Here is a 27914-nt window from a genome sequence, read left to right as displayed (position 1 = left end):
GCAGAGGGGGCGGGGAAAGGGCGGGCGCGGGGGCGGTGCCGCAGCCAGACCCAGAGCCGGAGCCGGAGCCGACGGGAGCCGAGCGGGAGCCGCCGAGGCCGCCGCCGGGTCTCCCGCGCCGCCGCTGCCCCCGCGCCGCTCCCGCGCCCGCCCCCGCGCCCCTGCCTGCCCGCGGCGGGCGTGAGAGCCGTGGCCAGCCCGTGGCCGGCCGGTGGGCAGCCGGCGCCATGGCCGCCCCGGAGCCGCTGCGGCCGCGCCTGTGCCTCCTGGTGCGCGGCGAGCACGGCTACGGCTTCCACCTGCACGGCGAGAAGGGCCGCCGCGGGCAGTTCATTCGGCGCGTGGAGCCGGGTTCCCCGGCCGAGGCGGCCGCGCTGCGCGCCGGGGACCGCCTGGTCGAGGTCAACGGGGTCAACGTGGAGAGCGAGACGCACCACCAGGTGGGTGCCTGCGCCCCGCCGCCCCTCATCCCCGGAGCGCGTCCCTGCCCCGCGCGCGCGCGGACGGCGCCAGGGACCATCGGGCCGCCGGCGCCCGGGCCTCGGCTCCCCCCCGGGGCCAGGAGGGGGTCGCGCAAGGGCCTGCGTGGGCTCCCGGGGAGAGCCGGGGGACGTGGCCACCGAGGCAGCGCCTCCTTCCTGGTCTCCCCCCGCCCCCGGCGGTTCCGCACCGCGGAGGTGGGGGGGATCCTGGCAGGGAGGGGCCCGCACTGCGGCGGCTCCTCCGGTTCTGGCCCTGGCTCTTGAGTCTTGTCCGGCCTCCGTGCAGTCTGTGCAGGAGTTGGTGCCTCGGGGGTCTCCGTGTGCCTGGGGTCCCCGGCGCTTCTCTGTCAGTGGGGACACATGCGCGCGTGCACTATGGGTATGCGTGTGAATGTGCAGGTCCCTCTGGGGATCACCCTTGTGTGTACCCGTGCGGGGTGTCACAGTGAGGGCACACTTGTGTGTGCCTGCATCACTTAAGTGTGTGTGTGTGTGTGTGTGTGCTGGACTGTGTGCACGTGAGTATATAGGTGTGCACTGCTTAGATGTGTGTGTGTGTGGTGGGGTGCCTGACCTGGGCTGTGTGTATCTGTCTTGGCCCGGGTGTCTGCCTGCTGGTGTACTAGTGTGTGTCTTGACGGTTGGTGTCTGGGTCCTGGTGGGCATCGCTGCTGGTGGCAGCACATTCCTGTCCTAAGAAGCTGCTGGGCAGCCTGGTGGGGGGTGGGGGGGTGGGGGGGCGTCACTGGCCGCACCCCCCAGCCTCCTGCAGCTGAGGGGAAAGGCCAGAGGGGGAGGTTCTCCACAGGTTCTGATCCCTGGGGGGTGTCCGTCGCCCACTGACCTGGGATCACCTGGCTTGGGTCCTGTCCTCCTCCACCCCTTCTGCTCAGGGTCCCCGTGTCCCCCAGCACCTGTCTATGTGGCCGGCCCTGGGGCCTGGAGATGTGTAAATTGGCTCTTGGCTGGGCTGGGAGCTGAACCGCTTCTCTTCTGGAGCTTTTGCCTGCCCATCTGTCTACCGGCCTGTTCTTTATCCCGAGTGTGGGCAGGATGAGGCTCTTTGCTGCCGGGGGCGTGGGGGTCGGGGCTGAGGTCTGGGATTGACAGGCGCCTGGCCTCTGTTTAACATCAGCTGCTGTCTTCTCCAAGAGCGAGGCTCACCCCAGGCCTCCCTGGGTGTGGTCTCCAAGGACTTCACACGCGGGACCTTCCCACTGCCCTGGGGGAGAGGAGGTACCATCATGGCTCCCGTTCTGCAGACGAGCAAACCGACAGTTGTAGATACTGGGTGACTCACCTGGGTCCCACCGTCAGGCAGTATCAGGCTGCTGGGGTCCTGTGACGCTGAGGGTCACAGGGGGAGAGAGATACAGAGGGGGCCGGGGCAAAGGTGGGCCTGGCTCGGACCCTTTGCTTTGTTGCCATCTACTGAGAGGCTGGTGCGGGCCCTGTCTGTCCTCCGGGCCTTGGGGTGGGGGTGGTGGTGTTGCTCTTCCTACCCAGTGCCCGGTGGGCACTGCTTCTCCTGTGGGCACACACAGGCATGAAGGCTCCATGGCCGTGCACATGTTCTAGATGCTTCCCAGACACCTGCGTGAGCACTCCTGGCCCACAGGTGGACCTGCTCCTCCCTAGCTCTGCCTGCTGCGTCTGAGTCCCGCTTCCCTGGTTGCGTGCGGGCGCCTGAGGAGGTGTTTTGCCTCAAGCACCTAGGTGTTCCCTCTGCAGGTCCAGCAGGAAGAAGCCCATGATCACGGTCTGAAAGAGAACGGAAGGCTTAGACGCAGGTTCTTCCACCGGGGGAGGCAGCCAGGCACAGACACACCGAGCCTGGGACCCAGGGAGACCCTTTTCCCCCCCCGCAAACCCAGACCGCGAGACAGACGGAGAAACAGGGCTGCAGGCTGCGGGCCTGCGCATGGACACACGCGCAGACGGGGAAGCCGAGGTTTAGCCGAGCCCCGCGGTTGTCCCTTCCCGGCCCCTCCCCAGAGAAGAGCCTGCGCCCAGGCGAGGCCCCTGCAGCCCCTGCAGCCCTTGGAGCCCGGCCGCGTCGGCAGCCACGGGAGAGGAGGGCGGGAGCCGCCCGAGCCAGGGGTGGGGGGCGGAGCTGCGGGCCTCGCGGTCCAGCCGCCCACTCGGCCCGGGAGGCTCGAGGCCTGCCCCGGGGGTGCTGCTGTCCATGTGCTGCCCGGGGTGCTGGCCGTGACCGGCTCCCGCCTCCTGCCCGTCGCAGGTGGTGCAGCGGATCAAGGCTGTGGAGGGCCAGACGCGGCTGCTCGTCGTGGACAAGGAGACGGACGAGGAGCTCCGCAGGCGCCAGCTGACCTGCACCGAGGAGATGGCCCAGCGAGGGCTGCCGCCTACCCTTGACCCCTGGGAGCTGAAGGCGGACTGGGCGCCCGCAGGCAGCCTCAGCGGCGAGGCTGGCCAGAAGGTACGGCGCCTCTGCCCACAGGGACCACCTGGCCTCTCCCAGAACCGCCTTCTCGGCGCCTCTGGTCGCCTCCACCAGCGTGCGTCTCTGGACCCCTCCTGGACCCCTGGTGGCCACTCTCTCGGCCACTTGGAGCCACTCTTTCTGTCCTCGGCCTGTGTTCTAAACCGCGTGGGCTCCGGGCAGCCTGGACCTGGTCCCTGGCCCCCAGGAGGCTTGTCATCGGAGCCCCTTGTCCTTGGAAGGGTCCCTCTGACCAGCCGCCCCCTCCCCGGCCTTGGGGCTGAGGAACCTGGGGAGGGGCTGCTGGCATGTGCTCAGCTCTGTGCCTGTGGTGGGTGTCTGTCTGTCCAAGGAGCCTACTTGTGCCATAAAGACTGGGGTGGGGGCGCTGGCCCTCCTCTGTGGGGGCAGCTGAGGAGACCCTCTGGGCTGGGTCCGCAGCCGGGGGCTTTGCAGGCATTGGGGCGCTTCTCCTTCTCCCTATGTCCCCTCCGGACAGGAAGCCTTGCTGGGAAAGCACTGGGGTGGGGTCCGGGGGGCCTGTTCTGTCTCTTTCTCAGTAGCTGGGCCCGGGGGTGGCCCGACCCCTACCGGGACAGCATCTGGAGGCCAGGGGAAAGAGCTGCCTGCCCTGCCCCCGCAACTTTTATTTTCTTAAGAAAATCCTTTAAAAGGGGACTCAAATCCAGGGGTTACCCAGATCCCCCTTGGAGAACCCCGGCCTAGGGCTCTTGGAGGTATGAAATCGGAACTTTCTGGGTGTGCGGGGGACCCGGACATCTGTCTTGTCCCTTTCCCCCACGCCTCCCATGAACTGGGTCTTGTGGGGCCTCAGGCTTTTCCTGGGGGATGGGAGTCGCAGCAGAAAGGCAGCCTGGGCACAGGCCTGGGCACAACCCCTGTGACCCCTGTTGTTTTCTGTGGCTGGAGGGCAGGCTCCCGGGGGTAGTCAAGGCCACGGGGCCAGGTCCTGGAGTCTGGACTTGGCCCTGGGGCCCCTGAAGGCCGGAGGAGGGCTGTCAGGGTCAGATCTGTGATTTCAGGGGGGCCTGGGCCCGTGCACTGGCTGAGCCCACCTAGCAAGCTGGGGCTGGAGCGGCCCTCCTTCCCCGGGCATCTCAGTCCAGGAGGAAGCCCCCCACCCCCACCCCGGCGCTTGTCCATTGATTTAGACACAAAGCTGAGTTCACCTTCCTGTGGAAAAATCTGCCCGCGGGGCCTTATCTGGAGGGTGGGGGCACCTTGTCCTTGGGTGGGACCTTCCCCTCCACTATTTCGGGCTCTGGGGGCTGCAGGAAGCTGGGGGAGGGGTCTTCCTCTGGGCATATTTTTAGAGTAACAAAGTGGGACCCGCCTGGCAGGTCCCCTGGGTGTTGGGGCTTGCCCGGGCACAGGGACCCCAGAAGGTCAGGGGAGTCCCTGGGCACGGGGCTTCTCTTCTCCCTCCCAGACAGAAACCTGGACATTCATTGACTGAGCTCAGAGCTTTAGCAGCAGAAGCTGGGCCTGCGCTGAGCTCCACAAACCAGGCTTAGCCCCCACCCCCCAACCCCTCTATCCCCCACCAGGCTTAGCCCCCAATCCACCGCCATCCCCACCCCTCCATCCCCTTTGCACAAACCAGGCTTAGCCCCCCACCCCCCACTCCTCCATCCCCCATCCCCCCTCCACAAACCAGGCTTAGCTGGGGCCTCCCCCTCCCCACTGTGGGCTGTCAGGGATTCTGGGAGGATGGGGCTTCCTTGTAGAGCTGTGCCCCGAAGGGTGACGGCCCTGGGACAGGAGAGCTGGGGGGGGGTTGCTTTAGTGCAGGGTGAAGGGCCACCCTCTGTGCCCTGGAGGGATGGGCTGAGGTGGGTGCCAGGGCCCTGCGGGTCCCTCTGGCCCTCTCAGCCTCAGTCTCCTCCTGTCCTGGGCAGGGGGAGGTGGGGCAGGCAGGGGACATGGATGTGGCTGGCCCCTCCCTTTGGGGCCTGTCAGGGACTCATCAGCGGTGATTCAGCCTGGGGTTCACACTGGGCTGGGGTGGCTGCAGCTGCAATGCAGCTGATCCTGACAGTGACAACTGCGACCCGCCCCCAAACACAGCCGGGGCTGCGGGGGTGTGAGGGACCCAGGCCCTCCAGTGCTGCGGCTCCGGGGCTGAGTGGGTGAGGTGACAGCGTCCTGCGGACAGTGACTGCCTGGTATAGGACCTGATGCCTACGAGAGGGCTTTCTGGGCTCCCCGGTTCCTGTGCCCCGTCTCCCCATGAGCTGCAGCGGGGCTGTCTTATGTTTGGGGGCCAGGGTCCCCTATCTGCCACCTTGTCCCCCCAGCCCTGGGTCCTGGAAGCAGGGCAGGGCCTCCTAGCAGTTTCCTTCCTTCCTTTCTTGGGACGGAAACCAGGCCAGTGCGGGGCGCCGGGCTGGAGCTTGAGCAGGGGAGGGGGCCTCAGCCACCACCCTGTTCTCCAAGGTGACTCAGCCTTAGGTCCCCACCCGTCCCTGGGGAGCCTGGGCCACGGTGGGAGGTGGATAAATGGGGTGGCCGCCTGGGCTGGCCAGAGAGCTCAGGCCACTGCAGCTGGACGCAGGCCGCCTGCCACTTCCGTCCCACCTCCCATGGCCCGCTCTGGGACTGCCACGCCGCCCACCCCAGCCCCGGGAGCCCCTCCACAGGGCCCAGCTCGGGGGCTTGTGCAGGTCAGGTGGGGTGGGGGCCGGGTGGGCAGTGAGGACACCAGCAGCCAGCCTGTGTCCCTCAGGCTTGGGAGAGGGGACTCTGGGGATACTGGTAGACCTCGGGCCCAGTTGCAGGCTGGACCCGGAGCAACAATGGGAGCCTTTCTCTGCTCGGGCTGGTGAGTCACCATGTGTGTGGGGGCACAGCCTGGCTCCGGGGGTACCCCCCACCATCTGGGGGTGCCAGCCTCTTTGTCTGGTCCCAGGCATGGCTGGGAGACCAGGGTTTGTCCAGCTCTGGGGCTGCATGGCTGGGAACGGGGTCTGGGAGCCTGAGGGCCTCGCTGGGAGGTGGCAGGAAGTGCTCTGAGCCAGGGCGGGAGCCAGGAATGTGAGCAATGCTGGGCCAGGCTGGCCCCCTCCAGGCCCAAGGCTCTGGCTTCCTCGCTGGGCCTCCCTGCCGGGGTCGGCCCCCGACCCGACGACATTGCAGCCCCTCAGCCTGAGGGTATAGTCCGAGCGCTCCTTGGACCCTGACCCTGATGAGACCGAGCGCTCCTTGGACCCTGACCCTGATGAGAGAGGTCTGGGCCGATGTCGGGAGAACCCCCTGGGCTGTGTGGGGAGAGGCGGCGAGCCGGGTTGAGGCAGGGGGACGGTTTCAAACTGGATGTGACTTCATGCGGCCTGGCCTTGTGGCCCCGGATGCTCCCCCATCCTGCTTCCCGTTTGGGGGCCTTGAGAGGCCACGCCCTGGAACCACTGTGGAGGGCGTGGGAAGAGGCCACAGGGCTGGTGCTGAGGGCTGGCCTTTCACATGGCTGGTCAATGCGGGTCTGCGTGCAGCCTGTTTGTGAGCATATGTTTGCAGAATGGTCCCTGGGACCCTGCGATGCGCCTTGGTCCCCGGGCCCTTGTCCACATGCCAGGCGTGGCGTTGCCACACATCCACCGTCTCTCATGGCCTGGCTCTGCTCGGTCAGGCCAGTAGCCCTGGGACCTGTGCTCTGACAGCCCGGACCCAAGAGGGGCCGCAGAGCTGCACCCCTGTGCTTCCAGGCGTGTCTGGGGATGAGTGGGTCGCTGAGGTGCCACAGAAGCCAGGCTCTCACAGTTCAGCCCATGTCCCCTGGCTGAAGCCTTGGGGGACCGAGGAGCCATGCCTGGTTCTTGGAGTTGCTGGGGTTGAAGGACACATGGTGGCCTGCAGTGGGGTTTCTGAGGGGACAGGCTTTGGGGTCAGGGAAGGGGTCCCGGAGGAGGGTTACAGGCTGGACTGGCAGAGGGTGTCCCCCACGGGTGGGAAGGCCCGGGGACCAGGGCGAGGCAGTCCCTTGTGAGAAAGACGCTGTCAGATGGGGGCTTTGGGCTCCGAGGCCTGGAGGGGGTCCTCCCTCAGTGCCGCTGCCAGCCGGCCCAGGGTCCCCCCATGCAGGGAAGCGCGGGGAAAGGGCCCCGGCAAGCACCCCCAGCCCACCCCACCCTGCCCAGTGCTGTTCACCTGCCGACGCCCCGCTCGGAAACCTGAGCTCCCGGCCGCCACCATGTTGGGCTGACACCTGCTCCGCGCAGGGATCGCTGCCAGGCGGGCCTCCCGGGCCTGGCCCCTGCCTGCGTGCCCCCACCCCGCACCCCCGGCCCGGAACCCTCCTGCACGATGCCGGAGGTAAAGCGAGGCAGGGCCCTGGGGGGTCGAGGGCCTTCGAGGGGAGTGGGAAGGTGGGAGGCAGGCCCCGCCCTCACTCCCCTCGCATCCCCGGTCCCTGGGAGTGTCTGTCGTCGAGGCGGGGGTGGCTCCTGCTGGTGCTGGAATGTGAAAGCAAACACAACCCGCCTGCCACCAGCCCTGTGGAGGCCTTTGGGAGAGTAAACAAAACTGCCTGCCTGCCGGAGCCAGCCCCACACTTCCGGATGGGGTTGTTGGGGGGGGGGGGAGGTGACCGCAGGCAGGGCCTACGGGGACAGCCCTCCCAGAACACTGATGAGCGGTGGCTTGTCTCACCTGGTCTCTCTGAGGACCCAGGTCTGTCCTCAGCCCTGTCCTTGAGCCAGGCGATTCTCCCAATACCCCTGGAAGGTCCCTGACCCCCTTGTGGGTCCTTTGGGGTTTGGAAGCTAAGGCTTTGTCCAGGACCCTGAAGCTGCATCGTTACAGGCAGCCTAAGAAGTCCCCCCACCGCCCCAGGCATGGGTGTGGTGCTGTAGGTCCCTGAGACCAGGGCTGCCAGTCAGGTAGGGGCACGATGCCAAATGTGGGGTGGCTTCTCTCCAGCCGCCTCCACTGCTGCGTTCACACTTGGTGTCAGTGCCTCCAGGGGTGGGAGGTCAGGCCTGGAGCCTCATCCCACATCCCCTGTGCCTGCAGGATGTCAACGGGCCCCTGAGGGAGCTGCGCCCAAGGCTTTGCCACCTGCGAAAAGGCCCCCAGGGTTACGGGTTTAACCTGCACAGCGACAAGTCCCGGCCTGGACAGTACATCCGCTCCGTGGACCCAGGCTCACCTGCTGCCCACTCCGGCCTCCGAGCCCAGGACCGACTCATAGAGGTACCGCCATGGAGGCTTCGGGGTGCTGGCTGCCCTGTGTGCGCGTCTGTGCCTGGCCCCTTCTGTTTGTGTCTGGGCCCACGGCCCCCCATGTGTGTCCCCGCCGGGTCCTTCCCTGTCTGCGCACACGTGTTCCGAGCCCCAGGTCCTCCCGGGAGGAGGGGAGATGCTGGGAACCTGAGCTGCTGCTTCTCTGGCTACCCTGGCTGGTGACAGCGTTGATGAATATTTGATGCCACACCTGGCCAGGTGGCCCGGGGGGCTGGTGGGGCCCTGCCCTGCCCTCTGACAACACTGACACCGTGCTGGCGGTGGCAGGTGAACGGGCAGAATGTGGAGGGGCTGCGGCACGCGGAGGTGGTTGCCTGCATCAAGGCGCGGGAGGATGAGGCCCGGCTGCTGGTGGTGGACCCCGAGACGGATGCGTACTTCAAGCGGCTGCGGGTCACACCCACCCAGGAGCACATGGAAGGTGGGTGGCCGCCCTGGGGGCCAGGGCTGGGGAGAAGCCTCGGGGGCGGAGCCATTGACACACTGTCCCCACAGGTCCACTGCCATCACCTGTCACCAATGGGACCAGCTCAGCCCAGGTGAGAGGGTGGGAGTGGACAGGGCGGGCCCAGGAGACCACAGGGGGTACCTCTGGGAGTCCCCAGGCTTGACAGAGCCCCTCCCAGATCTGTCCTTGTGTAGGCGCGGTTGGGAGACCCTGTCCGGCCCAGTCACTCCAGCTCTAATACTCCTATGGGTCCCTTCCAGCTCAGCCACACCCTTGCCCGGGGTGGGGGTGGGGACAGGGGGCACCTGCTGAGCTGAGTAGATGCTCCGTGGCCGCTGCCAAGTGGAGGAATAAATGCAGCTCTGGCTGCTGTGTGTGTGGGCCCTCCTGGCCCCGGGCCCTAAAGCCACACCTTACCTTGGTTTCCCAGCTCAATGGTGGCTCCGTGTGCTCGTCCCGAAGTGACCTGCCCGGCTTAGACAAGGACACTGAGGTAGCTGGTGCCCCTTCACCTCCACTGCTGTGGTCCCTCCCTGGGGGGCCTGGGGCCTTGGGGGCGGGCGTCCCTGGAGCTGTCTGCCTGGGCGGTGAGGCCACCACCGCTGGGAAGCCCTCCTGAGCCTGCTGCCCGGTGGCCTCTGGTGTGCATTCAATGGGAAAGGTCACCCGGCTGGGGGCTTGGGTCCAGGGCTCACTCTGGCCACCTGGCCACTGTGTCCACCCCAGGACAGCAGCACCTGGAAGCGTGACCCTTTCCAGGAGAGTGGCCTCCACCTGAGCCCCACGGCGGCTGAGGCCAAGGAGAAGGCGAGGGCCACCAGAGTCAACAAGCGGGCGCCACAGATGGACTGGAACCGGAAGCGCGAGATCTTCAGCAACTTCTGAGCCCCCCCGCCCTCTGCTGCCGCCGCCGCCTGGTCCCCGGCCGGGCCTCCTCCCCGCACGGACCTTGGGCCTTGCCCAGAGTGCCCCGAGCCTCAGTGGGCTGCAGCAGGGGCACCTTCACCCGCTAAGCTGTGGTGGTCCCACCACCCCCCGCGAACCAGCCCGTGCCCCAGTGAGCCCCCGTCCTGCCCCCTTCCCGCGGGGTGCTAGGGAGCGGGCGGAGGGAGCCCCTGAGACGGGAGGGACAGAGACACCCAGAGAGGTGGGCTGGGGAGGGGAGGCTGGGGTGACCCGCCAGGCCGGGCCCTTGCTGCTCTGCCTGGGCCTGCTGACTTAAAGGAATTTGTTTTGACTTTTTTTCCAACACGAGCTCTGGCTCCACACATGTTTCCACTTAATACCAGAGCCCCCACCCCCATTCCCTCAGGACGTGCTCTCTAAATAATTGCAATAAAACAAACCTTTCTCTGCAAACCATTTCCTCCCACCCCCCTCAGCAGCAGCCTTCCCCAGGGGAGTCCCAGGGCCTTCCAGGGGCAGAGTTCAGGGGCCCCCAGGCCGTGTTCACGCAGGCTTCGGGGAGGCTGGGAGCCCCACGTGGCTATAGGAGCTGCCTCGCTGCTCAGGCCCTGCCCTCCCTGGCGTGGGGGTCGGGTTGGGGGCAGGGCCTGGGTTCTTGGTGGGGCCCGAGATGGAGACCTTCCGCCCTGCCCCAGGAGGGCAGCCTGTGGACAGGCCGCTTGTCCCTGCACGGCAGCCCCCAGGAAGGTCCCCAAGCTCTTGGCTCGCCTGCCTGGAGCCGCCCCTGAAGATGCCCCACCGACTCCGCCTTCCTTCCTGCCCAGAACCAGACCTACCGGCATCGGCATCGTTGTCTGCCCTAAAAGCCATAGCGCATACGCGCCCTCAGAATAAACAGGCCTTCCTTGGATCCTGGCTCTCTGTTTGCCCTGAACTTTCATTGCAGGGGTTGGGGATCATTTTCCGGGCAGGGAGGCGGCAGCCCGGCAGCTCCCCAAATCTCAGCTGGTGCACACGGAGCCCGGGTCCTGAGCCACCCCTCCCCCAATCCGTGTGCGGGGCAGCCCCACCCCTCAGCTCCTGTGCCCTCTTCAGCCCACGGGGCACTCTGGTGCCTCAGGGCCTACCCCATTTCACCAGCACCTCCTGGTGAAGGCTTCTGGGCCCCTGGCACCCCCAGCGGGTTCACACAGGTCCAGCCCCCTGCCTGTGCTGCCCTGCTTGGGCCTGCTGGTGTCCCTTGGAGGCCAGGTGGCTCTGTAAACACCGGGGGTGGGGCCTCCTGGCACAGGCTGGGTTCTCTGGGTGCCCAAGTTCAGGTGGGTGTGTGTGTTCCCAGCGTCCCAGCGGTCTTCCCCACAGCTGGCTGCAGCTGGATCCCATGATCCCCCCTCCCCCACCCCCACCCGCACTCAGCCCAGATTGTCATGTCCCCATCCCGGCCTCCCAGGCAGCCCGGTCCCAGACACACGTGAGCAGTGAGCACCGGCGCACACACAGTTCACGCATGTGTTTCCAGCCAGCCCCCAGCCCCTAAGGGTAGAAGTCAGCCAGACCCTGACTGCAAACACCCCCCAAGCTTTATTACAAACAGGCTGCGAATCCCTAGCAGAGGCACATAACAGACGGTGGCCAGGGTGGCCCGGGGCTGAGGTCCCAAGCCTTCAGAGTCCCCGGGCAGCCGGGCACAGGGTCCGGTTGAGGCAGGCCTGGCAGCGGGGGCGGATGGGCAGGCAGGTCTGCTGGCCGAAGCCCACCAGCAGTCCATTGATCTCGCTCCATAGCTCCCTGTGGGGGTGGGATCCATCAGTGTGGGGGTGGGGCTGAGGGAGGGGGGCCGCCCTGCCCCCACCCTGCGACACCTGGGCAGCCACTCCTCCAGGGCAGCGCGGGTCTTCTCGGGGGACTTGGTTGCCTTCTTGGTCCACTTGAGTCGGCCGGCGATTCTGTGTACGTGTGTGTCCACTGCTGCTCGGGGACCAGGCAAGCTGAACGCGGGACGGGCTCCCCCGCGCAGACTGCCCCCTCCCGGCCCGCAGCTCCGGGCCAGGAGTCTCCCTGGCCCTCCCCCCTCCCCCGCTTCTGAGGAGGAGCCAGGATGGGTGCATGGGCCACCCCTACTGCTGGGCAGGGGCTGAAGCCAGACCCAGAGGACCAGGACTTCTCCTTGGGGTACAGGCAGCGGTGCCTTCTGGCCCAGGTGCTGGCTGTGGGTGCCAGGCTGGATGGCACTAGCTGGGCCCAGTGGGCTGGCAGGAAGTCACTGCCGCAGAGCCAGCACCTGTCCTTGCACAGTCAGGGACAGAGTGGGGACGAGGCCAGGCCAGCTGCAGGCACCATCCACCTGGGCTGCACCCCCTGCGCACCCAGGCCCCCCTCCCAAACAGATGCAGTCTCTGCCTCCCCTCCTAAGTGTTGGCCAGCTTAGGCCGCACATCCCTGCACCAGCTCACCGCCCCGGCTGCTCGATGCCTTGAGAGAGAGACTCCCCACACGGCAAGGGCGTGGGGAGCATGTGCAGACTGAGAAGTCACACCTTTGGTCACCCAGCCTGCTTCTTTCTCTGAAACCCGGGGTGGGGAGGGGTGACCACGCCCCTTAAGTTACCCAGAAGCCCAGCTTAGAGCCACAGCCCGGTGCGTGAGCTCCTGTGGCTGGTCTGGGGGCTCTGGGGCCCAGCTCCGAGAGGGCAAGTGCCCTGCCTGGGGTCCCCTCGCTGGGATGGCAGAGCTGGGATGGCTGCCGGATCCCACGGTTCTGGCTTTCTAACTGAGGGGGTTTCTTGGGAAAACTCCTGGGGAGGGGGCCCCGCCCTCCCTGCGGTCTCCCTGCAGGTGGCCTGGCCCCTAGGCGACGAGACAGGACAACATCGGGAGGCTCCCGCCTTCTGTGTCCAGCTGTGGGCGGGGCCCCTCCCCCACAGCCCTGCCAGCCGCTCCCAGCCATGGGCAGCTGAGGACAGCACCCAGATAAGCTTGAGTATCTGCCAATAGGCCAGCAGCTGCGGGAGAGCCGGTCCTGGGAGACGGCGGGGAGGCTCTGGCCCGGCGCCGCCTGGCCCAGCTCCTGCTTTTTGGGGCTGCTGGGCTTCAGCCTCACTGGGTGGCCAGAGCCCCCTGTCGGGGGCAGTGCAGGCAGGGGGCCCCCACCCCAGGCCGCACGAAAAGGTCGTGGGTCAGGCTATGCTGCGCGGCCTCAGAAGCCCCAACTCTCTGGGCAAAGAACGGAGGAAACAGTCCCACCCCGCCCCAGGGGTCTGTCTCCACTGGGAGGTCCTCCAATGCCAGGATGCGACCCTTGCACCCGGGGAGGGGGCTCTAGCAAGGGCCTCCCAGCCCCTTGCCTGCTGGGTCTGCACTGCCTCCCGTCTGCCCTGCTTGTCCCAGAGCCTTGGGGCCTCTCCCACCGCAGGGCTTTGCAAATGGTTTTCCTTCTGTCTCAAATGCACTTCCTCCCCTGGCCTGGCCAGCCCGCCTCACCCTTCAGCTCCTGGCTGCAGGCTCTCCCTGCGCAGCACAGAGCCATGTCCATGCAGGGCCTCTCGTGGAGCCCAGCACGCGGCAGGTGCCCAGCGAACAGGAAACTCTCCCTGCTAGTACCCGACTCTGAGGGGTGCAGGCCTAGCTCCCGGTTGGAAACACCTTTCTGCCCCTTCGGGCCCAGTCACGCATGAGGAGACCCGTCCCAAAGGCTGTGGGGAACCTTGGGGGCAGCCAGCAAGCCCAGAGCCAGTCCCTCCCGCCTCGTGAGGTCCATGCCACTCACCAATGCCTGACACGGTGCCCCAGGCCACGGCCATGGCCAAGTGCGCCATCTTGGGCCCGACGCCTGGCAGCGCCACCAGCTCTGGCACAGAGGCTGGGATGTCCCCACCGTAGCACTGCTGCAGGATAGCACTGGTCTGCTTTATGTACTTCACCTTGCTCTGAAAGATTGGGGGGTGGGGACAGCCCTGGAGGTCAGCAGTGTAGCCCAACCTGAGAGGATGAGGCCCAGATGGGACCCACAGGTGCTGAGAGCTGCCTGTCACCTGTCCAGGTCACAGTCAGAGGCACCTGCTTGCGGTCCACCCAGTAGGTGGGAACGAGCCAAGGGCAGCAGGGCGCCCAAGGGAGGCCCCATACAGCCCTGGACCCCTGCCTCCCACCTGCCTGGACCAATGCCAAGTGTGTGGGGTCCCCCTTGAGTCCCCCTCTCCCGCGCCGTTTTCCACCCCATCCCCTGAGACTGCGCAGGCTAAGCAGGGCTGGCCATGCCAGAAACTGGGCTCAAGGGCACTGGGGCTTTCAGGAAGGAAGACTGGAGCCTGGGGCTCCCCCGCCAGCTGCTAGGCCAGCCGGGCGGTTCCCATCCTGTGCCTGAGTGGACAGGGCTATTTAAAACCCATCTGACAATCTGCAGCCAGAGTCAGTGCAGGGGGGAAGCAGCCCCACCCCTGGCCACCGCCTCCACGGGCCCCACCCACCCGCCAACCTGTACTCTGTGGCCTGCTGGGGCTCCAGAGGGGAGGGCCTGTGCACGCTGGGGATGCTGGGAGTACACAAAGGAGTAGGCAGGCGGGTGTGCAGCCTGGGCGAGGAAGGGAAGGGCAGGCGGCTGGGTGGGGAGGGGGAGGAAGGAAGGGTGGGCTGCAGGAAAGGCCAAGGAGCTCCGGGGCCTGGACGGGAGGCCCCCTGTGGGCTACAGGGGGCTGCAGGGGGCTGCAGGGGGCAGGGCGGTGCCCCAGAGGGAACTCACATCCAGGCGCCTATGGCCAGAGGTGCCTGACCCGGCCTCCCGCACTCACAGCCCGCTAAGCCTCCCAGCGTCTCTCAGACCATTGCAGCCCCACTCGCGACAGGCTGAGCTCACCCTCCAGAAGCCCACGGGATAGATGAGTGTGCCCAGCGTGCTGTCATCCATCTGCAGAATGCTGTCCACCGTCAGGCCATGGGCCCGCAGCCGCTGCATGGCACCCGCTGTCACCTGGTCTTTGGTCTGGCTGGAGAGCATCAGTGACAGCAGCACCTGGTACCTCCGCACCTGCTTGCACAGTGACGGGTGCTGGGTGGCAGCAGGTCCTGGGTGCTCACCATGGGCCAGCCCCAGCTAGGCCCTTTCCCCATCTCCACTTGCTACCCTGGGCAGCGTAGGGATGGCAGCCCCCGACCCACCCTGGCCAAGGGGTGTGTGGCTTCGGCCTGGGTCTGTTTCTCCACGTGTAACACAGGGGAAATGACAGCACCTGCTTCGCAAAATCCCCATGAGGTTTAAGGAATGACTACCGAGCTAAGAATCACACGTGGCAGGACGTTGCTGCTCAGCGGCCCGGGCTGCTGCTGTTACTGTCCCTTCACAAAGGACGCTACGGTCCGCCTTACAGACAGGCAATGGAGGTCCAAGTCATCGGGCAGCAGAGCTGGGATTAGAATCAGGTTGGTCTTGGGACCAGGCTCTGGGTCAGTGAAGTGTAAGGATCTCTCTCAGCAAAAGTTATTGAACACCCTTGATGTCTGAGGCGCCAGCACAGCTGGCAGAAGGCAGAGCTCGGGGCCTCAAAGCACAAGTACCCCAACCCAAGTACCCCTGAGTGGCCACAGCGAAGCAGGCGAGGCTGCCCAATGCGCCACCCCCTGGGTGTGAGTCACCGCAGGGTGCTGCCAACAGGGGAGGCGGCCAGCCAGGTGTCAGGCTGTGCCCTGCTGGCACCCTGAGAGGCGGCAAGTGCCTTGTTCCGAAGGGGGTCACCCGGCAGATGGGTGTCCGCCTACCTTTGGGGGTGCACTGGGGTCGTAGCAGTGCTCAGCCCCCAGCTGGTCCACGGGTGCGTCCCTCCCACTCCGCATGGCCCGGATGTTCTCCAGCTGCTTCCGCCAGTCCGGAGGCTCCCAGCCCGGCGCCACGAGCGGCTCAGTCCCCTCTCCTTTCTCCCCTCCTGGGGCCTCATAGGCCACTTTGAGTCTTTGGGTCTTCCGCGGACGCTTCACGGGGCTGCAGCTTTTCCTTCCTTCTGCAAAAAGTGCCAGTGGGTCTCTTCAGAGAGGCTCCAGGTGAGGCGAAGGTCTGGGGCTGCCCCACCTGCCATGTCTTCCCTCGCAGCTCATTTAACCACGAGCATCCTCTACAACAGCCAGGGTGCCCTGGCCTCTGCGGCAGGGACTCCAGGCCGGGTCCGCCACCCTGCGGGCTGTGTGACAGGTGCTGGGTTCTGGTCTTTTCCATCCCCCTCACCCTCGTCTTGTTCAAGAAAGTTCTCCCCTTCCCATCAGCAATACGCTAGGGTATTCCACTCGGCCCCTGTGACCCAAGGCCACTTTAGTGCACGAGGTCTCCCCCACGGTGCCCCCAAGCTGGCCTACACTGTCAGAGAGAACGTTCTAAAATCCACATCGAGGAGTTCCCGTCGTGGCGCAGTGGTTAACAAATCCGACTAGGAACCATGAGGTTGTGGGTTTGATCCCTGGCCTTGCTCAGTGGGTTAACGATCTGGTGTTGCTGTGAACCGTGGTGTAGGTCGCAGAAGCGGCTTGGATCTGGCGTTGCTGTGACTGTGGTGTAGGCCAGCAGCTACAGCTCCGATTAGACCCCTAGCCTGGGAACCTCCACGTGCCGCGGGAGCGGCCCTACAAAAGGCAAAAAGTCAAACAGTCAAAAAAAAAAAAAATCCACATTGAATGGTGTCATTTCCTGTTTAAAACTTCTCATTGGTTTTTTTTTTCCTGTACTCATGATGAACTCCAAACTCTGTCCTGGCACCAAGCTTCTGCCCCTCTGCCTGGCATCATCACATGCCCATGCCCCCTGCCATGCTTATGTATGTCATCTTGTCTGGATTACCCCTGGGGTCTCCGGGTGTCTGTGGGAGTCCCCCTCTGGCCAATCCTGCAGATATCCAGGCAGGACAAGTGGCAGAGGCCCTGTCAGTCTCACCCACCGCTGAGTCCCACGCTTGGCCCAAAAGACGTCCTTAATAAGAACTTGTGTGATTCTGTAACAACCACGTAAACAACGAGGGCCATGATATTTCCGGCAATCTCTAGCAGGGGGAGAAAACTGGCTGGGAGCATCCTGGGTACTCGGCTTGAGCTGGAAGCGGCTATGAGACAGGGCCGGTTCGCCTCGCCATCGGCCTGGCACAAGTGGAATACCCTGGGGCATGCTAGCTGGGAAGGGGAGAACTTTTTTGAAGAGGACGAGGTGGGGGAAGGTAGGAACGCCAGGAACCCAGCGCCTGTCTCCTGGGAAGAGGGAGCAGAGCAGAAACTCAGGGCCCCACGTGGTGCTCGGGAGCTCGCCGGCGGCTGCCATGTGTCAGTCCGCGCGGCACTGAACCCTAAGTGCGCCGTGGACCCCGGCTCCCAGTCCATCTGGCCCCCTTATCTGCCTCTCCTCCTGTGCCCCAGCCCGGGAGCAGCGCTACCTGCAGCCGCCTCTCCCATCCGGAGCCGCACGGCGTCCTCCCCAACCCACCGCGGCCCGGCCGCGGGTCCCCGGCTGCGGCTGCGGGTCACCATCCTCACGCCCACCGCCTTCATGCCGGACTCCTGCGGACTACACATCCCAGCAGCCCCTGCGGCCCCCTTCCGTCCTGGAATCTCGCCAGGCTTTTCACCCGAGCCCGGCCCAGAACTACGACTCCCAGCAAGCCCCGCGGAGTCCCGCGGCACCCTCCCGCTGCCGGAAGTGCGGGTCTCGCTTCCGGCGACAGCTTGGGGCCTGGGGGTGTGTTGGGTTCTCCGCGCCGGGGCTGCCCGGCGCGCGGAGGGAGCGCCGAGTGGTGAGTGGCTCGCGGCTTCCCGTCTGCTGGCGCCAGCTCGGACCGGGCGGCGGCGGGGGTGGCTGGCCCCGAGGAGGCAGCTGGGAGGGCCGCCTCTCCGGGCCTGCTCGGTGCTGAGGCGGCGGGGGCGGACCCCGCAGGGTCCGGCCCGGCCCTCGGCAGCGCCCACCGCAGCTTGCGCCTGGAGCTCCGTGCTCCTTGGTTTTCAGTCATGGCGGGTGCGACGGGGGTCTCTGTTGTCGGCGTCCCCTGGGCAGTCCTCCCTCACGTGGGGAGAAGAGAAATGGCAAACGTCAGGGCTCCCTGGACCCCACGGCGGCCGCCTCCGCCCCCAGTTCCCTTCGCTCACTCGGTGCACCGAGTCGGGCGGCGCGGGCCGGCGGCCTGGCATTTCCCAGGTGTCTTTCTGTGCGGCGACCGGGCTGTAGTTGAGGCCTCCCAGGGCCTGTGGGTGGAAAGGCCGTGCCCACCTGGGACCTGGGCCTCCCGGGCGGCTGGAGGTCCGCAGCGGGACAGGTAGGTGGAGATGTCGCTGAGGCCTCCGTGCGCCATTCTTCCCACAGAGGAGGCCTCTGGTGCGTCCCTGCCCAGCATGGCCAAGCCGACTGGCAAAGATTCAGGCCTGAAGGAGAAGTTCAAGATTCTCCTGGGACTGGGCACTTCAAGGCCAAACCCCCGGTCCGCAGAGGGCAAACAGACGGAGTTTATCATCACGGCGGAAATCCTGAGAGTGAGTGAGCTGCCTGTATCTTCTCTGCTAGCTTCGTGGGTGGTGCAGGCGAAGGTGGGGTGGGTCTGTCACCAGGGCCTGTGGTGACCATCCGTGGGGTTGGCTGTCCCCAGGAACACGGTGACGTGCATCTCGCTCTGGAGACTGAGGAGGTCATTCTTGGTGACTTGGTGCAGCTTGGTCGAGTTTTATTAAAAGGTTGATGTGAGCGAATCTGTTTTACTGCATCTGACCCAAGCACTAGAGTGGCCACCGGTGATGAGGGTTATGGCCAGATGTGTTTTGTTTTGTTTTTTTGTTTTTTAGGGCTGCAGCTGTGGCATATGGAAGTTCCCAGGCTAGGGGTGGAATCGTAGCTACAGCTGCCGGCCTGCACTGCAGCCAAAGTCATGCCAGATCTGAGCAGCATCTGCGACCTATAGCACAGCTCGTGGCAACCCTAGATCCTTAACCCACTGAGCGAGGCTGGGGATTGAACCCAAGCTGTCATGGGTACTAATTGGATTTGTTTCTGCTGTGCTACAATGGGAACTCCTGGCCCCGTGTTAACTGGTAATCAGTGAGTTCCTGGGAGTGGTTAAGTCTTCACTCTTTTGCCCGGGTTGTAATCCCCCTACCGCATGCCTATGTGGCGCTTTGCCCATTAACAGCATTGGATTTTTGCACTTGTAAAGTAATGCTGGTCAGCTGGTTAAAGTCTAAACAAAACTTGATACATCCCTATGGTGGAGTATTATTTTGCAAAAAGGGGATAAAGAAAGGATACATGTAACAGAACAGATGAGCTTTGAAAACATTATACTAAGTGAAAGAAGCTGATTTAAAAGGCCCACGTTGGAGTTCCCATCGTGGCTCAGTGGTTAACGAACCCGGCTAGTACCCAGGAGGATGGGGGTTCCATCCCTGGCCTCGCTCAGTGGGTTAAGGATCTGGTGTTGCCATCAGCTGTGGGGCAGGGAGACGAGATGGGAAGGGAATGCCAACGAGCATGAAGCTTCCTTCTCAGGTGATGCAGGTGTTCTGAAATCAGTGGACCTGGTTGCAGGCACTGTGAATATACTATAAAGTGGGTCATACAGTCATTAACGTGGTGAATTGTACGACATGTGAATTTTCTTTGCGAGGGCACAGGTGCGGCACATGGAGGTTCCCAGCCTAGGGGTTGAGTCATAGCTACAGCTGCTGGCCTACACCACAGCCACAGCCGCGCCAGATCTGAGCCGCATCTGTGACCTACACAGCAGCTGGAGGCAATACTGGATTCTCAACTCACTGAGCGAGGCCAGGGATCAAATCCGCATTCTCCCAGATACTAGGTGGGTTCATTTTCACTGAGCCACACTGGGAACTGCCGCCACGTGAGTTTCATCTCAGTAAAAAGTGCAGTCAAGGAAACAAAGCAGTCTCTTCTCGCTCCGCTAAGGTGGAGTCCTGAACGCTGGCGATTTCCCGGAGGACTTGCTGGGGCTCTCCCGCCGGGGAATGCAGGGCTGTTCTTAGAGTGCTCTGTGCCCGGCAGGTGAGGGGACCTGTTGCCTGAGCACCGGTCCCCGTTCCTCCTTCCATCTCTCCAGGAACTGAGTGTTGAATGTGGCCTCAACAATCGCATCCGGATGATAGGACAGATCTGCGAGGTTGCCAGAACCAAGAAATTTGAAGAGGTAGGTGTGTCTCAGACGGGTGACTGAAAGGAGTCCCCTGAGCTGTTTTTATTTTTTTTTTGTCATCTTTTGTCTTTTAGGCTGCACCCTCGGCACATAGAGGTTGCCAGGCTAGAGGTCCCATTGGAGTGGTAGCCGCCAGCCTCCGCCACAGCCACAGCAGTGCCAGATCTGAGCCACGTTTGGGATCTGCTTCACAGCTCACGGCAGTGCTGGATCCTTAACCCACTGAGTGAGGCCAGGGATCGAACCCATGTCCTCATGGATGCTAGTCGAGTTCGTTAACCACTGAACCATGCCGGGAACTCCCACAGGAGCTGATATCAAGGCTGATTTGGCTCTTTATAGGAGCAGGATTGACAGCTAACTTTGCTCATGAACTGATGCACACCACTTTAGAGGGAGTTAGTGATGGGGAAGCTTCTAGAAAGGTCTGAGCACAGCCCTGAGAGGCCAGTGACAGGTGGAGGTGGGCAGCAAGGGGCCTAGGCCCTCAGCAGATCCCCAGAGGGTTTGGCAGTGCCTTGTGGAAACGCACGCCCGCTTGTCCTCCCACGCAGGAAGGCGAGGGGGGTGTGTCGGGAGCAGGTATGGGCCCACAGGAGCCGGTCCAAGCGCACCTGTCTCTGTCTTTCTGGGGGAGGTGACAGGTGGGTGCGGCAAGCAGCCTTGCAGACCCAGGTATGTTTGTTTCGGGCGGGTGCTTCCAGGCTCTCCCTGACATCCTGTGGTCAGAGTGGGACGTCGCCCTCGGGGTTCCTGGAGGGCTCTGCTCTCACCTTGCCACGCTCGTGTGCTAGTGACACAGGAGGAGGCGTGAATGTCCTACCTGGCCGATTCAGAGCCTCCGCCGGTCCTCTGCCGTCACCGGGGAGAGATGCGAGACTAGGCGTCTGCGTTCCCGCGGTTGTCCGGGGAGCTGTGGCCAAGCCACCACCGTGTGACGAGGCCAACAGGCCTGAGGGGCCGGGATGGTCCATGGCTTCTGTGTGCGTGTGGCTTTGGCTGCATCCGTAGCGGTGTCGTGAACGGGACGGAGGAGGTGAAAGTCCCAGCGTGTCTGGGGTTGGTCGGACAGTGTCTGAGACATTTTAGTTCCTTTCTTGAGAAAGTGCGAGTGGTCTGCAGAGCGTGACTGCAGGGGTCAGGGCTGGTTCCCATGGAGAAGGGACCGTGCCAGGATAGGACCCGGCTCCCTCTGGGCAGGGCGGACCTGGAGACAGATTCGGAAGCCGGCAGAGTTGCTTGCAGGTCAAGCCGGCCAGCAGAGGTGGCATCGGGGTGTGGTGCCCAGCGGCTGAGGCTGGTTTCTTCACACAGAGAGAGCAGAGCTCTGGATTTCTGGGTCGGCCACAGGCCTGGGGAGCGCAGTGGTGTCTCTGGTTCTGAGACTTCCAGTGACTTCCCTGACCCCCCGAGACTGAGCAAGCTCTAGGGGGCGCCCTGCTGATCTCTGGGGGCGGTCAGGACAGCCCCTGGCCTGCCTGCTCTCACCCCGCCTCGGCCTGTGGCCTGGTCAAAGGGACCCGTGAGGAAGCTTGGAGCTTGGTCACTGTGGGCTGTGATGGGGACATGGGATGTGGGCTTGAGAGGGGCGGGTTCTGCTCTGTCCTTTGCCTGGGGAGCTGCCCTCAGGTGGAGGGGCCGGCACGCTGACCACCGTCCCTTCTTCTCCGGGCAGCATGCGGTAGAAGCGCTCTGGAAGGCCGTCTCGGACTTGCTGCAGCCAGAGCGGCCGCCAGAGGCCCGGCACGCAGTGCTGGCTCTGCTGAAGGCCATCGTGCAGGGACAGGTAGGGGCACGTGCCACGTTTGCATTCTTGTCTCTGGTGAGGGCCCAGGCGCAGGTCTGCCGGTTCCCGGGGGCTCTGCAGCCGGACTGCCTGTGTGGGCACCCTGGTGTCCCCCCTCGTCTCCCCGTGACCCTGGGCAAGGCTCTGGAGCTTCCTGAGCCCGAACCCGCTCTCTTCTCAAGTGCCAGTGCTGCTCGCGCCTTTTCCTCCGGGGCATGTTGGGGTAGACGAGGCAGTTCATGCGAAATGTGACCTGGCACCTGGCATGAGCGGGCCGTTGCGGTCTCGCTCTCATGGGCCTCCTTGCCCTCGCCGCGGGCTTCTGCTCCTGGCTCTCTGTGCCCAGCCCTGCTGGTCTCTGCTGTTCCTGCAACGCACCCGTTTCCTCTCTCTCCCCCCAGCTGCTCAGAGGCCGAGCACTTGTTCTTTGAGCACCTGGCGAGGGTGGGGCCACCTTGTCCCCTGGCGTGTGCCCGCCCCTCCTTCCACAGAGGGGGGCATAGTAGGTGCTCTGTGCACTGCTCAGCCGCTGCCCAGTGCATCTCATCCGTACCCCGTAGGTCCCTCACGGCCACTTGCTGCGGGCAGGAGAGAGGGCCCCAGGCCTGGGAGTCCTGGAGCACTTCGTGGACTTTGTACAGCTGCTCGGGATCCTCGGGCGGGGCGGGGCTGGTCCTGGCGGGACTGCTGACCCTGATCCTGTGGTTTTGTCTCAGGGGGACCGCTTGGGCATCCTCAGGGCCCTCTTCTTTAAGGCCATCAAGGATTACCCCTCTCACGAAGACCTCCACGAGAGGCTGGAGGTTTTCAAGGCACTCACGGACAACGGGAGGCACATCAACTACTTGGAAGAAGACCTGGGTGAGTGCCGCCTTGGGTGTGAGGTTTCTCCGGCCTTGGCGATCAGGTTTAGCCTGGGGTGGGGGGGCACCCCTCTGGGGCCCAGAGGGAGTACGGCAGCTCTCAGAGTTGGCCTGCGAAGGGCGCCACAACACAGGTATGCTTCTCTGTGTGCAGCCCGGATCAGCCCCTGGGATCTCCTAGGGTGCTTGTTAAAAATGCAGAGTCCTGGGCTTAATCCCAGATCTGCTGGTGCTGAGCCTCTGAGGAGTGCCTCTCGGGCGGGCGGGAGGTGGTCCGAGTCGTGTGGTTGGCAGAGCGTGCTGCGGAGCCAGGCGTCCGTCAGGCTGGGTCTCGTCCAGAGTGCCCTGAGGTTTCGGGGGGCCCGGCCGCCCTGCGCTGCCTTCCGTACCCTTTTCCTGACTAATCTGCCTCCCAGCCCTTCCCTTTGCTGGCCATCCCCCCTTTTGTTCTGTGGGTATGAGATTCCGTGTCACTGCTGGGGGGAGAAGAGGAAGAAGTGACCTGGATTTGGGCCCTGCTGTCCTGCCCTCAGAAGGGCCTCATCTGCCGCTCGGCCTCCAGGCCAGGTGCTGAGTGACGCTGGGCTCAGGTTTTTGTGCAGGTTGGTTGGCTGGCAGCCAAGCCTGGCTTATGTCTCTGGAGAGATCAGCTGTAGGCATGGACGCCTCCTGGACCCTCGCCCCGGAGCTTGCACCTCCGCAGCAGGGTCAGGCCTCCTTGAGCATCAGGTGCTCAGACACTGCTCCTGCCCCAGCCCCGACTCCTTGAGGCATCCTGGGAGCTGGTGAATCCCAGTGTCCAGGATGTGCTGACCTGCTCCGGCTCCAGCTGGGCCTCCGCGGGCCCCCACCCCGGCTGCCCCTCGTTCTTTGGAGCCCAATGACGAGGTCTCCGGCCGCGAGTGGGGCTGGGACACCTTGTCCTGGGGAGCAGGCGAGTGGGAAGGACGCTGCCCTCCTCTTCTCTCCTAGCCGAGTTTGTCCTGCAGTGGATGGACGTCGGCCTGACCTCCGAGTTCCTTCTGGTGCTCGTGAACTTGGTGAAGTTCAACAGCTGTTACCTTGACGAGTACATCGCATCCATGGTCCAGTAAGAGACGCACTTCAGTACTGAGCACAGTCCCGCTGTTTTGTGGGTGCACGTGAGCTCCATGGGGTGAATGAAGGTGTTAGACCATCACATGAGTGGAGGCCTTGGAAGTGGCCAGAGCCCCCTTTCGCTTAAGTTGGTCTTTTGATGATTGACCTAGTGTTTACCCGCAACAGATGCGTCATCTCACCTGATGGTTTTTTTCTTCTTTTTCTCCGGCATCCACGGCACACGGCAGTGTCTGGGCCAGGGAGAGAATCAGAGCCGCAGCTGCTCCCTTACTCCATCCTTACCTCCTGTGCCACAGCGGGAACCCCCACCTGATTTTTTTTCTGTTTTTTAATCACTTGCTGTCATTTGTTCGAAACCCTCTGAAACGCTGCGGGGTCCTGGTCTTGTTGGTGCTGCACACCCAGCGCTGAGCCATGTGGGGGAGGGGAGCCTCGAGGAACAGAGTCACTCTGTTTTTTTGCTTTTAGGGCCACACCCGAGGCACATGGAGGTTCCCAGGGTAGGGGTTGAGTCAGAGCTGCAGCCGCTGGCCTACCCCACAGCCACAGCCATGCGGGATCCGAGCCACGTCTGTGACCTTCACCACAGTTCACAGCAATGCTGGATCCCTAACCCACTGGTGGAGGCCAGGGATCGAACCCGTAACCTCACGGTTTCTAGTCGGATTCGTTTCCGACTAGAACTCCAACGAGGCACTTTGGTTGCCTTTGAAGAGTGACCCAAAAGTGAGACGTCCTCTCTGCTGACTCTGCTTCCTCCCACAGCATGATCTGCCTGCTCTGCGTCCAGACCGTGTCCTCCGTGGACATAGAGGTCAGTAGCTGCGCCTCTGCGGGACCGTACCTTTCCGCCTCCGTCCAGGCAGGCTGAGTGGCGTAGCCCCAGAGACTTTGGGCCCTGGTGGCATCAAGCCCTCTGCTGCCCTTCTCTGCCAGGCCTCTCTGAGCCTCAGGACTCTGTCCCCTAAGTAAGGGGCAGTTGGGTGCCATCTGTTGTGGGGTCGTAGTTCACGACGGGACGAGCCCCTGCCACTGGGACATAGGAGTGCCTCCCGGATGCTCGCTCACTCTTGCGGGTCCAGGAAGGCCGCTTAGGCAGAGGGGAGGGGCGGTGATCAGTGCCTGGAGCAGGGTGAGAGGAGGCTGGGGGCGTCAGCTCCCTGGCCCCGCAGGTCTCTCTGCAGGTGCTGGACGCTGTGGTCTGCTACAACTGCCTGCCGGCTGAGAGCCTCCCCCTCTTCATTGTCACGCTCTGCCGCACCATCAACGTCAAGGAGCTCTGCGAGCCGTGCTGGAAGGTGGGCTCTGAACTGTCACCTGCGGAGTCCTTCCCGGGGCGGCCGGGGGCCCTAAGCCAGGCCAGGGCGAGGGCCGGCTTGTCTTCAGTGCCTGCCATCTGCGTCCTGGAGTGGCCCGCCCTGCCCATCTGGCGCCCGGGGCCCTGGGCTCGCACCTGCTGGTCTGTCCTGATGATGCGTCTTACTTCCCAGCTGATGCGTAACCTCCTGGGCACCCACCTGGGCCACAGCGCCATCTACCACATGTGCCGCCTCATGGAGGACAGGCAAGTGCGGCGGCGGGCACCCGGGGAGCCCAGGGGGTGGTCGGTGACCACGAAGTGGTGTGGAGAAGGGTCACTGTGTGGGCTCTTGCCCAGCACGGGCTGCCCGGGTGCTCCCTCCGTGGGGCTGCTCCAGATGCAGGCCCTGGGCCTCCTGGTCGCCTCTCTTCCTGCTGCTGCCAGTAGAGTCGCAATGTTCGCATCTGAGCTCTTGACCCCACCTCGGGCCTCCTCCCATGGGGCTGCCTCTCCAGATGCCTGTCCCGAGGCCCTTGCCTCCCACAGCCAGACTGTCGCAGGTTGTGTTCCTTGTGCCGGGGTGGCTCCTCTGTCCTCACCTGCCAGCTCCCACCTCCTACCTGCCCTCCTGCACGCCCTCTCGGCCTCCTGAAGTCCGCTCCCCCACAGCAGCTGTGCACCCCTTTCCTAGCACGGATCTGACCGTCCCTTTGGCTCGGAGCCGCCCTGGCTCCTTGCGCCCTTGGGATAAAAACCGGAGGGCAGTGAGGCTCCCATTCCTCCAGCCTCCCTTCTGCCGCTCTCCGTTCTGCCACCTACCTTTCGTCTTGTTGGGCGTCCTTCCGCCTGGGTCCAGGCTCCCCAGGTGCTCTTGACCTGTCATGTGGCGGGTTCCTGATGCCCTGAGCAGGTTGGCCTCGTACCCTGTGGCTTCCCTCCTCAGCTGTGGGCTCAGCTGGAACCTTGGCTTTCACTGCGCCATCCTCTGGTTCACACCTCTGCCTCCTGGGCGTCAGCGCCGCGGGCCGAGGGCCTTCGCTCTTTGGCCTCTGCGCCCTGGTGTCTAGCGTGGCTCCTTGGTCGGCAGGGACGCCTGCTGAGCGAATGTGTGAATGAGTCAGGTGGTTGCTGCTGAGCCTGTGTCCCCAGCTTCGCTGCTGCCTCGCCAGCACAGGGACCTTGGGGGAGACGGCAGGAGCCTGGGCTGAGGCTGGGCCGGGCCCCGCTCACTCCCCGTCTTCCTGGGTGTGTGCTTTCAGGGCCTTCATGGAAGATGCCCCGCTGCTGCGGGGAGCCGTGTTCTTTGTGGGTATGGCTCTGTGGGGAGCCCACCGGCTCTATTCGCTCAGGAACTCCCCGACGTCGGTGTTGCCATCCTTCTATGAGGTAACCCGGTGGCCATGCCACTGGGGGCAGGGGTGGGCGCGTCTGCTGTGGGCTGAGGTGGCGGGTCCACTCACCTGCTTTGCGAGCAGGGATCGGATGTGGGCTTTGGAAGGTTTTATTCACAAGTGAACGTTATTTTATTTATTTTATTTTACTTTTTGACTTTTTAGGGCCACACCCACGGCATATGGGGGTTCCCAGGCTAGGGGTCCAATCAGAGCCATAGCTTCCAGCCTACACCACAGCCACGGCCACACCACATCCAAGCTGTGTCTGCAACCTACGCCACAGCTCCTGGCAATGCTGGATCCCCAACCCACTGAGGGGGCCAGGGATTAAACCGTGTCCTCGTGGACACTAGTCGGATTCATTTCTGATGAGCCCCAACAGGAACTCCTGGAGCATTTTCTTCCCTTTTTTTTTTTTTTTGTCTTTTTAGGGCCGCACTCACGGCATATAGAAGTTCCCAGGCTAGGGGTCGAATTGGAGCTACAGCTGCCAGCCTACACCACAGCTCATGGCAACGCCAGATCCCTAACCCACTGAGCAAGGCCAGGGATCAAACCTGCGTCCTCATGGTTACTAGTCAGATTTGTTTGCACTGAGCCACGGTGGGAAGTCCCTGGAGCATTTTGTTTGCATGTTTCATGTTGCTCTAAGGGCCCCTGCTGAGCTAGGGCGGTCACACCATCCTTAGCTTACCAGAGGAGCAGCCAAGCCGGGTCCTGTCCAGGCTCCACACGGCGTCCGATCCCGGTCCTTCTGCCACACTCCACCTCCTGGCCAGTGGGGGGAGTGCTCTCTGCGCACTGCCTGCCTCAGGGTAGCTTTCGGGTTCCCTGGGCCAGGATGCCAGGGGCCCAGAATTTGAAGGGAATGGTCTGGCTCCATCAGGCCTTTTGGAGCCAGGAACCACACTTCTGGGCTCCTAAGATAGCACCTCTTTTTTTTTTTTTTTTTTAATTAGGGCTGCACCTGGGCACATGGAGGTTCCCAGGCTTGGGGTCGAATCAGAGCTGTAGCTGCCGGCCTACACCACAGCCACAGCAACTCAGGATCCGAGCTGCGTCTGCGACCTACACCATAGCTCACGGCAGTGCTGGGTCCTTTAACCCACTGAGCGAGGCCAGGGATTGAACCCGTGTCCTCATGGATGCGGGTCAGATTCGTTCACCCCTGAGCCACGATGGGACCTCCGAGAGAGCGCGCGTGTGGCCTGTGGGACATGTGGGAGCGAGGCATCTTCCGCTAGGCTCCCAGGGTGGCGTGCCGGGCTCTCTGACCGCTGCGGGGCCCGGGGCCCCGTTCCAGGCCATGACCTGTCCGAACGAGGTGGTGTCCTATGAGATCGTCCTGTCCATAACCCGACTCATCAAGAAGTACCGGCGGGAACTCCAGGCCGTGACCTGGGACGTCCTGCTGAACATCATTGAACGCCTGCTCCAGCAGCTCCAGGTGAGGTGGGTGAGAAGGCCGGGGGCGCAGGGGGCACCGCGGGGCTGTGTCCTCTGATGGTTCTCAGTGGTGTTGACTCACCATCCCCGAAGACGGCCGTTTTCCCCAAACCTGCTCCATCAGCTGGAGCAGAAACGCCTAGCAGGTGACTAGCCCACTGACACGTGAGGCCCTGCAGGTGGACCCTGAAGACAGTTCCCAAAGGGTCCCGAGGGCCAACGGTGACGTGCTATAACTTTGGGGGACGGCATTGACTGTAGCAGGGAGGACGTGCCAGTGCAGGGGCTGCAGGGGAGACGAGGCCCTGTCAGGCTTGGGGCGGGGCGTCCGAA

General features: G+C 64.0%; 3 protein-coding genes across 13 annotated transcripts in view; 2 read left to right on the top strand and 1 right to left on the bottom strand.

Annotated features, from left to right (window-relative positions):
• The first annotated feature begins 83 nt into the window (after window positions 1-83).
• Window positions 84-10453, top strand: NHERF2 (NHERF family PDZ scaffold protein 2). Of its 4 annotated transcripts, none has more exons than XM_047780903.1 (7): window positions 84-440; window positions 2722-2922; window positions 7954-8133; window positions 8452-8605; window positions 8680-8723; window positions 9063-9125; window positions 9359-10453. In XM_047780903.1, the coding sequence occupies exons 1-7, from the start codon at window positions 228-230 to the stop codon at window positions 9515-9517; spliced, it is 1014 nt and encodes a 337-aa protein (XP_047636859.1). In that variant the 5' UTR covers window positions 84-227; the 3' UTR covers window positions 9518-10453. The 4 variants fall into 4 exon arrangements, with proteins under 4 accessions (XP_047636859.1, XP_047636860.1, XP_047636858.1 ...); XM_047780904.1 differs by lacking the exon at window positions 84-440 and adding an exon at window positions 451-861; XM_047780902.1 differs by lacking the exons at window positions 84-440; window positions 2722-2922 and adding an exon at window positions 4840-5609.
• Window positions 10454-11100: 647 nt separating this feature from the next.
• NTHL1 (nth like DNA glycosylase 1) lies at window positions 11101-17085 on the bottom strand. Its single transcript, XM_047780901.1, has 6 exons — window positions 16938-17085; window positions 15289-15527; window positions 14390-14560; window positions 13304-13463; window positions 11401-11506; window positions 11101-11326 (listed from the first exon to the last, which is right to left on the bottom strand). Exons 1-6 carry the CDS (start codon window positions 17074-17076, stop codon window positions 11203-11205), a joined length of 939 nt encoding a protein of 312 aa, XP_047636857.1. The 5' UTR covers window positions 17077-17085; the 3' UTR covers window positions 11101-11202.
• A 77-nt stretch (window positions 17086-17162) lies between these two features.
• Window positions 17163-27914, top strand: part of TSC2 (TSC complex subunit 2) — a 36249-nt gene continuing 25497 nt past the window's right edge. For all 8 annotated transcript variants that reach the window (XM_047780898.1, XM_047780896.1, XM_047780897.1 and 5 more), the window contains exons 1-11: window positions 17163-17294; window positions 17858-18024; window positions 19599-19685; window positions 21367-21477; window positions 22194-22338; window positions 23313-23430; window positions 24207-24255; window positions 24614-24739; window positions 24932-25005; window positions 26001-26127; window positions 27439-27582. In XM_047780898.1, coding sequence (XP_047636854.1) covers window positions 17887-18024; window positions 19599-19685; window positions 21367-21477; window positions 22194-22338; window positions 23313-23430; window positions 24207-24255; window positions 24614-24739; window positions 24932-25005; window positions 26001-26127; window positions 27439-27582 — 1119 coding nt within the window. In that variant the 5' untranslated portion in view covers window positions 17163-17294; window positions 17858-17886. The remainder of the gene's footprint in view (window positions 17295-17857; window positions 18025-19598; window positions 19686-21366; window positions 21478-22193; window positions 22339-23312; window positions 23431-24206; window positions 24256-24613; window positions 24740-24931; window positions 25006-26000; window positions 26128-27438; window positions 27583-27914) is intronic.

This window comes from Phacochoerus africanus, chromosome 5 (genome assembly GCF_016906955.1).
Source record: "Phacochoerus africanus isolate WHEZ1 chromosome 5, ROS_Pafr_v1, whole genome shotgun sequence".
NCBI lineage: Eukaryota > Metazoa > Chordata > Mammalia > Artiodactyla > Suidae > Phacochoerus > Phacochoerus africanus.
Note: the sequence above shows the minus strand (reverse complement) of the source record. Positions and strands in the feature narration are given on the sequence as shown.

Bases quoted from the DNA above. Each gene is read 5' to 3' on its own strand.
- NHERF2 (XM_047780902.1), top strand. From the start codon at position 5,124: ATGCCTACGAGAGGGCTTTCTGGGCTCCCCGGTTCCTGTGCCCCGTCT. The intron at 8,606-8,679 runs GTGGGTGGCCGC...CTGTCCCCACAG, and splicing joins CACCCAGGAGCACATGGAAG to GTCCACTGCCATCACCTGTC. The intron at 8,724-9,062 runs GTGAGAGGGTGG...TTGGTTTCCCAG, and splicing joins ATGGGACCAGCTCAGCCCAG to CTCAATGGTGGCTCCGTGTG.
- NTHL1 (XM_047780901.1), bottom strand. From the start codon at position 17,076: ATGTGTAGTCCGCAGGAGTCCGGCATGAAGGCGGTGGGCGTGAGGATG. The intron at 14,561-15,288 runs GTAGGCGGACAC...CTGTGCAAGCAG, and splicing joins ACCCCAGTGCACCCCCAAAG to GTGCGGAGGTACCAGGTGCT. The intron at 13,464-14,389 runs GTGAGCTCAGCC...CCAATCTTTCAG, and splicing joins ATCCCGTGGGCTTCTGGAGG to AGCAAGGTGAAGTACATAAA.